Source organism: Drosophila gunungcola, unplaced genomic scaffold (genome assembly GCF_025200985.1).
Source record: "Drosophila gunungcola strain Sukarami unplaced genomic scaffold, Dgunungcola_SK_2 000018F, whole genome shotgun sequence".
In the NCBI taxonomy this organism is placed as follows: Eukaryota; Metazoa; Arthropoda; class Insecta; order Diptera; family Drosophilidae; genus Drosophila; species Drosophila gunungcola.
The window spans coordinates 971,485-982,941 of NW_026453200.1; the positions used below are offsets into that span (position 1 = coordinate 971,485).

At 34.6% G+C, this 11,457-nt stretch overlaps 1 protein-coding gene and 1 long non-coding RNA gene across 2 annotated transcripts; one reads left to right on the top strand and one right to left on the bottom strand.

Moving 5' to 3' along the window:
- The first annotated feature begins 774 nt into the window (after positions 1 to 774).
- LOC128263746 (protein yellow) lies at positions 775 to 8,469 on the top strand. The gene is made up of 3 exons (XM_052998893.1): positions 775 to 1,125; positions 2,513 to 3,179; positions 7,839 to 8,469. Exons 1-3 carry the CDS (start codon positions 884 to 886, stop codon positions 8,328 to 8,330), a joined length of 1,401 nt encoding a protein of 466 aa, XP_052854853.1. The 5' UTR covers positions 775 to 883; the 3' UTR covers positions 8,331 to 8,469.
- A 1,516-nt stretch (positions 8,470 to 9,985) lies between these two features.
- LOC128263751 (uncharacterized) lies at positions 9,986 to 10,935 on the bottom strand. The gene is made up of 3 exons (XR_008268508.1): positions 10,924 to 10,935; positions 10,222 to 10,816; positions 9,986 to 10,121 (listed from the first exon to the last, which is right to left on the bottom strand). It is a non-coding gene; the product is annotated as an uncharacterized LOC128263751 (long non-coding RNA).
- Between the last annotated feature and the right edge of the window lie 522 nt (positions 10,936 to 11,457).

The window sequence follows — 11,457 nt, forward strand, 5'->3', positions numbered from 1 at the left end:
TTTAAATGTTTCTTATTTTTAGAAAGTTTTTCTAATTTTTAGTGTTATTCATATTTTTTGAAATTTCTTAAATTGATTTCTATAACATAGGAAGCGTTTGCATATTGATAAATTTTTTCTATATTTTAAAAACATTTCTTATTCTTATAGAACACATTTTTTTTATGATTGTTTAATTTTGGGGATGTGCTAAGAATTTTTTGAAAATATTACCTATATTATAGAAAATGTGAATATATTTTAAAGTACGTTACATTTAAGGGTACTCCTTCATAATTGTTTTTTTTTTTTAAAACAGTCCTTGTAAACGAGTACCAAACTTACTTAAATATATATTTGTTTGTTTTAAACAAATTTTGCTTATGGCGGCAATTTCTACAATTGAGAAAAGAAAAAAATTTCTGGAACTAGACATTTTTTCTTTGATTTAGAAATAATAAAGTTCAATGACTTTTTTTTTAATTTTTAAGGGAAAGTTTTATTTTGAGTGATCCTGCGATCTAATAAATCTAATATATTTATATAGTTTTAAAACTGAGAGACTAGTTTCCGTAAAAGCAAGATGACAGAAGGAAATGGCTAGACCGTCTCGATTGACGATGCCGGTCAAGGATAAATTCCCTTTTAGAGTTCAGAAATTAGACTAAAAACTGTAATACCTTCTTAGTCATTTCAAAAAAGCTTTTGCTTTTAGAAAAGCTTAAGCACTAACTCCATTTAAACAAAACTAAAAGCTCGGACCGGCTTCAAAAAACATTCAAGCTATATCTTAAACCTAACCAGTCGATAAAAGGTGGTGGAGCAGATTGATTGTTACAGAGGCAGAATCGGACTTCAGTGGGTCAATAACTTAAAAAATAAATTTGTACCTTTTCGGGACGTTATGATGCACCACTTCTTTGCAAGTTTTTGTGTAATTGCACAGATAACTTTGTTCATGAAGTCTTCAAACGGAAACTTCATTGTTCAACCAGTTTCTATGAATCTTGAAGGCTATTCATACACTACACAGCCACTATCGCGGACTTTAAATAGTGAAAGTCAACTTGAAATCGTTAATGAGTGGAAATATTTGGACTTTGAATACTCAACTTTTGTCGAACGTCAACAAGCAATTTTGAATGGGTAACTAAACACTTAAATAATTATTTTTAATAAACACGAGCTATTATCAAAACAGTCACACCGTTTAATTTAAGTTGGAAAAAATTTATAACTTCTTTGATTCTCAAGATATTTGCAAATCAATCAATTTTAATTTGTACAGGAGTACTAATATCCACTTTTTAATTAAAGTACATCGCACCATACCCAGGAGTCGTTCCCATATGACTTGTATATTTAAAAAGCCAAGGAACACAGTTTTGTCCCCTGTCCCCAAAAAAATTTTTTTGTCTCAAATAACCAGAGCTCCCTAAGAGTGCTCAATCTTTTTTGTTGAACCTGTCATACTCGGATCAAAACAGGTGAAAATTGTTGAGTTCAGACCCTGTCTGAGCAAAGACACTTTTTTGTTTCTTTCGTTTTGGGTGTCTTAAAAATATGAAAGTGTCCCAAAAAAAAAATGTTAGAGCTGGGTCAGAGCAGCTTTCGATCAGTAAATGAGTAAAAAATTTCAACTGGAATAACGAAGGGTTTTTCAATATATTGTTCCCTTTTCCAACTCAAATTAGAATATATAAATATATAATTTGTTTTTTTTTATAGAATTAAAGTCTTACAACTAACAAAGAATTTAGATTCTTGGATTACATCAAAATAATAAAACGTCTTTAATGAAGTATATAGACCCTCATCGTCCAATTATTTTGCTGTTTTTATACCATTGCAGAGGGTATTATAATTTCAGTCAGAAGTTTGCATCGCAGTGAAGGGGACATTTCCGACCCTATAAAGTATATATATTCTTGATCCATCCGTCTGTCAGTCTTTCCCATGGAAACAATAAAAATATATAAGAATTTTTATTTTAATTTAACTTTTCTATTTTGTAATTTTTTTTTTTAAATTATTTTTGACTTATTAATATTTTGACACTTCAGAATTACGCTTTTAATTCTATTGAAACGGACAGACGAACATGGCTAGATCGACTCTCCTAGTGATGCTGATCAAGAATATATACTTTATAGGGTCGAAATATCTTCTTCACTGCGTTGCAAACCCTCTGCTAGGGTATAAACAAGCTAATTAATTTTAAAATTTATTACCCAAGAAAACAATCTGTTTTTAGGTAACGCCAATTAAAATTTAAATTTTTACTAATTTTGTATAAGTCTTTTGTTATAGTTCTTGATCGAATAAACAGATACAGCTTAATAACTGACCTCTATCATGTCTCAAATTGACACCCGGGCGTGGCCACATTTTGAAATAAACTTCACAAAGTATCTGCTTGTTAAATCCCAAATTTCCAGCTAGACAGTTAACAAGGTTTTTAATGCAATACAGTTACTTGTATTTATTTAGAAACAACATACAAACCTGTTATTCGTTACTTTTGTACTTTCAGAGACTTTGTACCGAAAAATAATTTACCACTTGGTATTGATGTGTATCAAAACCGCCTGTTTGTTACAACACCTCGTTGGAAGGATGGAGTCCCAGCAAGTTTAGGTACAATTCCATTTCCTCCAAAAGAGACAAGTCCAGCAATAAAACCGTATCCAAATTGGGAGGCCCATGGGAATCCAAATAATCCCGACTGCTCAAAACTGATTTCGGTGTATCGTACAGCGGTAGATAAATGTCATAGGCTTTGGTTGATTGATTCAGGTATAGTCAATGCCACAATCAACTTAAACCAAATTTGCCCGCCTAAAATAGTTATATATGACCTTAGAACTGACAAATTAATTGTTCGGTACAATTTGGAAAAATCTCAAGTAAAGCAGGATTCTCTGCACTCTAATATTGTTGTGGATATAGGAGATAATTGCGATGATGCGCACGCTATTGTATCGGATGTATGGAGATTTGGTCTTGTTGTTTACAGCCTATCAAAAAACAGAAGCTGGAGAGTGACAAATTACAATTTCTACCCGGACCCCATAGCTTCAGACTTTAATATTTACGGATTAAACTTTCAATGGTTAGATGGCGTTTTTGGTATGAGTATATCTTACAATAGGGAAAGTCTGAAGCGCAATCTTTACTTTCATCCTATGGCAAGTTTCAAGGTAAGCGTTATAAAACTTTTAAATACAATAAGTTTACTATATATTTGTTTTATAATGGAAATTGGTGCAAATTGACTTCTGATTCAGAAAAGACACTCAACATTTTCCCAGTTTTATTTTTTATCTCCAGTTCTGCTGGAACCGAGTTCGGTTAAGCAGAACCGGAGATAAAAAATACAATTGGCATGAAATCAGGTGAAAAACGTTTTGTACACTAAAAAAATAATTTTGAGTTTAATTAAGTCAGGGAGGATTTCGTCTATTTTAATGTGTAAACCAATGTAATTAAGAAAGATTTTTATATCCTCGCAGAGAATAGTATAATTCTACTCAAAAGGAGAGTCCATTTGCCCGTCGCCCGCTCGTCTAACCGTCCGTCCGTTTCTTAGCAAACTAGTCTTTCACAATGTCATGTGTATACACATCGCTCTCTTAGAAGCTTCCGCCAAAAAACAATCGTGTTTTATGTGGACCCATCTGCCGAACACTGCAGATGCATTGTCGACAAAGAGCGAACAGCACCCCCACCGCCCGCTAACAACGGCCCTGTCTAATTCAGAGCAGCGGCAGAGCACCGGCACATGGCGACACAAATAGTATAAGCCCGTTGTCGGCAAACACACAAATGAAGTGCGAGTATGTCATAGTATGGGGCTGACCTCTGCCCTTCATGCACGAATTCCGTTTTTCAAATATTTTGTGTTTGCCGATAGATATGACCGAAACAAACAAACACAATCCAATACTAACCTATATTATGACTCAGGGTGATTTGACAGACTTTCTCGATTTGTGAGCATGAAATAAACTTGCGCTTCGTGAGCATAACTAGACTGTACATTTTAATTCCCAAATCCCTAGCTTTTATAGTTTTAGAGATTTTAACGTTCATACGGACATGGACTCGGCGTTGATCCTGATCAATGATAATTATTCTTTATAGAGCTCTAGGAGTGAAAAGTACAAAAATTATTACTTGTTTTTTTTTAATTTATCACTGTGGACCGTACACGTAGTGACGATGAGCACCAGAAAATGTGAGCCAGAAGACTATTATATGTAGCCGCAATATTGAAAACCAGCAAAGAAAAGTCCAATCTTAAAAAAATACGAGGCAATCAAAAAATCTTGGTTTTATAAAAGTTTGTGCATACTAAGATTTTTATAAAGTCAATTTGTTTATAAGAAATGGGAGTGAAAGTGTGACAAAAATGTTTTCTAATATTGAAGCAGTTAGAGCCTTTGGAGCAAAGATATTCTGGCTTTAAATACGCGACATTTCAATCCGATACTCCGTTCAAATAAGAACTATTATCCTCCCGTATGCTTATTTTTTTTTTTTTTGTTTGAACCAAGTCGAATCGTCCTGAAACGAATTAACAACTTTTTTTAAAACTCTTGTTCTTCCACTTTTTGGAACACTCGCTAGTTTAGCGGGAAAACGGCTAAAAAAGCTAGATATTACACGCCGACAACTAAACGGCTATACGTTATCTCTAAAAAGTTACTTTTAAGGCCTATTTCCTTGTCATTATTTATTACAGCAAAATAAATACGGAATTATATCTAAAACTTGGGTTTTGCGTTTTTTTTTTTTGCATTTTTTTTTAATACGCCACTAACGATTTCTTTTTAAGCTGGAATCCTTATCGAATTATTTGAAAACGTCAGTAACGATTTCTTTTTATTCTGGAATCTGAGTTTACGCAACTTTTGATATCTAACACAATTTTCTCTTAAAATTCCAGTTTGAGAGTTGTTAAGCGATAAAAATTCAACACGTTTTTAATCTTTATAACAAGCAATTTATGCTTTTTTGAATAAGCTGAAATCTATGATTATGAAAAAATTATTTTTAAAGCTTTTGTAAGTAAAATTGAAAAACAAGTAGGAGTATTATAGACAAAACTTATTTTTTTGTGCTGAGGGCACAGAACACTGTTTTTCGGCTTTTTCAATATTCAAGTCAAATGGGGACGACTCCTAATCGTAGAGTTGTATAGCATGACCTTGTAGTCCAGGGAGAGGGCCTAACGGGCGCTTATGATACAGTGAAGGCGTTTGGCTTTTGGTTTTATATGTATTTTCTTAGCTTCAATGTGTTTTAGCGACGTTACAGCGTCGGCTTGTGGAAGCTGCGTATTATTCTGGAATAGTGGGGGATACGTTTCTCTGTTGAGAGTGAACGTTAATTGAGCACAGTCTGACAACGACTGCTCCAATTGGGCATCTGGACCGACTAATGATCGCCGTGTTGTCTGCGAATGTAGACGAGGTTAGACACTGGTTTGTGGGCATATCCGCTGTGTATTGTAGAGGTATGGATCAAGTATTTTGTGAGTGAATTCAAACGAATCAAGCCAGTCGAAAACCTGTGCGACGTCAAGGAGTATTGCACCATTTCTGATGTTATTGTATTGACTTGCTCTATGCTCTTTATCATGGTGCATTTTCAGATATGGGTTTATGCGCATCAGAAGCCATTTTACGAATAGTACGAAGCTGGTTCAGTATGATCTTTGATCTTTCGGTATCATTATGATTACGTATTTTTTACACTTTCTTTGGAAGTAGGCAAGTCTTACGATCCCGTTGGAAAATTTACAAAAGGCTTCAACTGCACAGTTTGGGAGTTTAATTAGCATTTTTAGAGCAATCAATTCCCCGCCTGGAGACTTTTGAGGTTTCACTTGCATTTTGATGACTTCGATGAGCAACTTCGTTTGGCCGAAACATAATTGACTCCGTTCTGTTTCAGTACGAATTGGAAGTGACAATAGTGCAAACGAATTAGTCAAGGCAAATGTATAGGTTCGGTCTTTTTCGCTTCGGGCCCAACTGCCTACAGAGTGACTGTTTTGGCCGGGGCGCTTAGGATTGGGTGAGCTTTCCACAAGTAGAGCTTTATACTGGTTGGCAAAAGTTTTTCAATATACCGGCGTTGTGCTTTTTCTTCTTCCTTCTTAAGAGTCCTGGTGAGTCTGCTAGTAGCCTCCTTAAGACATTGCTTGAAAGTTGGAGATCTACAAGTTTGCCAAGCACGTCTTAAATGTCTTGTTTCCACAACAAGCTTTACAATTTAAAGATTTGTTTTTTATCAGTTGATCTGCACATCCTTCTCTTGTGGTGTAGAGACTTTGGTTGCTGCGACGGGTCGGAACAGCAGTCGATTTCCTCCTTGATGTTGAGCTGCGGGGTAAGTTCAATATGGGAACATACATACCTTTTGTATTTAAGCCAGTTGGTTCTGAGCGACGTCAGACTGGGGGGGTGCTCGATTCTTTTCGGGATTTGGAGAAGAGTAAGACTGGTGAGAAGTCTGATTAAAGGTCTTATCAGATTGCGAGAAATATTTTTTGTCACAGCAAGATCAATTAAATCTGGAAGGCTTCTAGGTTCTGTTGGCCAGTATGAAGGAGTGCCTGGTGAAGCGTAGTCCAGTTTGTTGCATGTTTTGATGATTGCGTTATATAGTTGACTTCTTTTGGGTGTCACATGACGAAATCCCCATTTCGTATGCTTGGCATTAATGTCTCTTGCTGCTATGAAGATATATCCAAGTGCAATGTAGAAATCAATGAAACGGCCTTGAGAGATGTTGCTTTTTGTGCAAACCTTTGGTGAAAGTGGGGTTTGATGCGGTCTCTTATTAAGATGCCGGTTTTGATTGGGCTTTGCCATCTGGATGATCGGTTTCGTAAGGCGTGTAACCTCGTATTTGAAAGTTATATTTGCTTATAAGGCTGGTTCCTGCCAGCAAAATAACGTCGATGTGATATTCGTTCAGGACCGGTAAACTTCAAGTTTATGCCGGGAAACGCCGTTGGCATTAGATTACCTACATCGTAGGCAAGACATGGCCTTTTTGGACTACTGAGATGCAAGCATCTGTATCAACATATTTTGGTTTTGCATAAGGTTTTGCATAGTGGTTTTCATGAATAACATAAAGTGCATCATTCTTTGTTACAAAGTGATCATAGTTTCGAATTGGCTGTGACTGTTCCGCGGGAGTTGTTCCTGTTCTTAAAGCATAGGAGATGCCGTTAGTGGTGATTGAAGGGCCAAACGAGGAGCTGACTGCTCGGCCGAAGAAAACTTCATTTGCGGTTTGTGATGTAAAGTGAACGTTTTGTGTTGCCTGGGAGCTTGTCTTTGCTGCACGATGAATACGACTCTTTAGCTTCTTGTAGACGGGAAAGTCTCTTTATTTTGCTGTGTGGATTCTTTCACAGTTACCAAACTATTTCATCAGAGAGTTTTTATTGGCAGGACAATGTTTGGAGTCGTGACAGTCTCCACAAGCTACACAGACTGATCTTAGGGTGCAGTAAGACCTGGTGTGTCCATATTCCTTGCAGTTTATCACCAAATAAATCTTAAGCGATCTCCAAAGAAAGCGTCAATTAAAAATAATCCATACCATGTAATACAGACATTATAATATGGTTTTATAGTTGAAACATGCTCATAAAAGTCTGTGTCAAAAAATACTAATTGCTGAAAACAAACGGTATATATTAAGATTTTCAAGGGCTTAAAAATTGGAACAAATAAATAGATTACGTAATATTACATATATAACGATATTATTTATTAAGCGTTAACAAAAATTTGTTTGAAAGATAAATTATCTCAATTATTTAATATCTCTTCTAGGAGTTTATGGTACCGATGGATCTCTTGTTAAACGAATCTTTATGGCAAAATGATATTCAAGAAAACGCAAAGTATTTCTTTACAATTGGAGATCGTGGAATTAATAGTCAGTCGTCTACTTCCGGAATCACAATTAATGGAGTTATGTTTTTTACACAAGTTCATCAAGATAACATTGGTTGCTGGGACACAACGAAACCATACACTCGAGCCAATTTGGGAAATCTTCTTAATTTGGAGAACGACTCGAACCTAATCCAATTTCCCAATGACCTAAAAGTAGACAACAGAGAAGACCAAAGTGTGTGGATAATGAGTAACCGACTGCCAATTTTCCTATATAGCAAACTGGACTATGGAGAAGTAAATTTTCGAATATTAAAGGCGGATGTAAATAAGATTATTCGTAACAGTATTTGTGATCCGGGCAATAGGTACGTTAATGGATCTAAATCAGCTTTTGTGTTAATTGAAGAAGGTCAATGCTATTAAAAAAACTAACAAAATGGTTAATAAAGTTTTGATTTGCCGGAAAAATACCTATGTATCTAGGGTGTCGAAACAAAGATACAAAATATCTAAATATATTTCAGTTGCAAAATTTGTCCACAAATACATTTCATTAAAATAACTTTTATTGTGCCCGTTACTTGTGGTCTAAAAGGGTTTATTATATTTGTTAAAATCAGTTGATTTAGCCAAGATCTTCTGTCTGTCCATATTTCGAAAGACTTGGGAAACTATAAAAGCTAGAGATTTGGGATTTGAGAAGCAGCGCAAGCTTATTAAAAAATTTGGCCGCCCACTTCAATGCTAACAAATCGAAAAACTATGTAGAGACATTGTAGTATAACATTAGTTTGGTCTGTATCATCAAAATATCTTGATAAATGGAACAACTATTTCAGAAATTATAAAAAAAATTAATATTAAAAGGTTTAAACTGTGTTCAACACTGCTGCTGCGGGTAAAAGTTAGGTCCTAGCTCTTCTCCTGCAAAGAAATGCGCTTTTTAACAGTGTAACTGAATGTTAAGACAGAGACGGAAGATCTTATAAGCAGTGTTGAAAATCTCTAAAGGGTGTCCCAGTCGGAAAAAACACGCTTCCAGGATGTGTTCTTTTACGCTTCCTTTGCATGCGAAAAACGCATTCCAGATCCCTGAAAGCTCCCTTTCCTTTTTGTTCGAGACGGGACAAGAAGCAAACCTTCTTTTAGAACCGATCTAAGAACGAATCTTAATACGTTCCATTGGAAGGTAATTTCAACTTCAAAACCGCTCGGCTTTCCCTATCATTTGTACTTTACGAAGGAAGCATTCTAGAGCGCACTGTTAGAATGAACTTAGAAACGTTCCTCGGGTACCTTCCTGGATAGGTTCCAAGGCAAGCATTGCGTAACACATCTAAAGAATAAATATTGATCCCTTCCACAAGAACACATTTAGAATGATTCCAAAACATGCCTTCTAATGGTCTTACCCAAGAATGCAAATATTATCGTTCCCAAAAAAGCTATTGGGAACCATTCCTTTTTATACCCTTGCAGACGGTATTATAGTTTCAGTCAGAAGTTTGCAAGGCAGTGAATGAGACATTTCCGACCCTATAAAATAGCCATGTCCGTCTGTCCGTCCGTCTGTCCGTCCGTTTCTACGCAAACTAGTTCCTCAGTTTTAAAGCTGTCTGCATGAAACTTTCCCAAAAGTTGTATTTCTATTGCATCCGATCGGACGACTATAGCAAATTATAACTAAGCTGTTTTTTAATTTTTTTCTTAGTTCTTCGACATATAGTATTGGGTAATTATTTCAGAATTACGGTTTAAGTTTCATCAAAATCGGACGACTATATCACATAGCTCCCATAGAAATAATAATAATATATAAAATAACTATCTAATAATTGAGCTGCAAATCATCATAGCTTCAATGTTTTTCAACATATACGCAAGTAAATCATAATTTTAATGTTTTCAAAATTATTTAATTCTTGCAATAGCTGCAAGGGTATATGAACTTCGGCTTGCCGAAGTTTGCTTTCTTTCTTGTGAATATAAATTTTTATTTGTTTATTTATTTATTTATTTTTTTTATAAACGTTTGATTTAAAATTTATTTTAATTATTTATAATTATTATAATTACTTCGGGTCGTTTTTTTCTTCTCTCATCCTTTTTGCTATACTTTTAGCGTTGTAAGTTTTGTTCTTAGCCCTAGTGTCTAAGCCCAGTCAAAGGTCTTTTATGTGGTCGGTGAAGCGGTAGCCGCCCGTCTTTGTGACTCTGAAAATATAATAATGAGCAAATATAATATAAAATATAATAATGAGAAGGAAATATGTAATTTTTTTAAAATATGATTGTAAGTTTGTAAAACACTTACCGAATAATGTTTCATTTAAATGAATGTAGGACGCAAAACCTTCCCTGTCCCTAGTCCCGCCATAATTAAGCTCCATTATCCAACTTGGACTTAATATCCTACTGAAGATCTAGTATTAAGTTGATCTCTAGTAACATTATTAATATGGTACCATTCTAATAATTTTTCACGGAGATTCGGTTTATTTTCGCAATCAACAAATGCATTTTTAAGATCCGCGTCATAGGTATCATATTCAAAAGAATAGTTTAATGCGCTTTTATCCGATTCGGGTTCACATAAATTTGGGCATTCATTTCCAGAATTATTTTCTGAATCAAAAGTAAGAGCTCTAGCAGCCGATTGCTGAAGCTCTTACTTTTGTTTTTTCGTTAAACGGTGAATACTTGACCGCGACATTACCCTCAATTTATATTATATTAGTTTTGTTTATTTTGTTAAATATTTTTTTTCAATTAAATTATTAATTTTTTTTATTTATGTAATGTCTAATTATTTAAATTTATGTTTATTTTTCTTAAATTTTTGTTCACTTAATTTGTGTTCTTAGGTCCACCCTAATAAAACACAACTTGTATGTAGAAGTAAGTCCACCCTTGGTAGAAGTGAAGTAAAAGGAAGAGAGAAAAAATAGAGCACACAAACAAACGAAACGAGTTCACAAAACACAAAATTTAAATTTATTAAATATATATAAATTACCTTTTGTTTTGAAATAGTTTTTCTGGAATTAAACGAAAATAATATTTAAAACGCATTAATTAAATTAACACAATTTATGGATATGTATTTATTATAAAATAAAACTAAAGTCTTAGCAGTGTACGCTCAAAAAAAATTATTTTTATTTGTTTGATTAACAGCCACACACGGTTTTAGGAAAAATTTTTTACATTTGTTTTGACCAACACTGTTTTTAAGACTGCTAATAAGTGTTTATAAATTTAATATTTTTTTGGCACTGGTAGACTTTACATGTTTATACCCTTGCAGAGGGTATTATAATTTCAGTCAGAAGTTTGCAACGCAGTGAAGGAGACGTTTCCGACCCTATAAAGTATATATATTCTTGATCAGCATCACTAGTAGAGTCGATCTAGCCATGTCCGTCTGTCCGTCCGTTTGTCCTTCCGTCTGTCCGTCTGTCCGTCCGTTTATATGCAAACTAGTCTCTCAGTTTTAAAGCTATCTGCATGAAACTTTCCCAAAAGTTGTCTTTCTATTGCAGGTAGTATA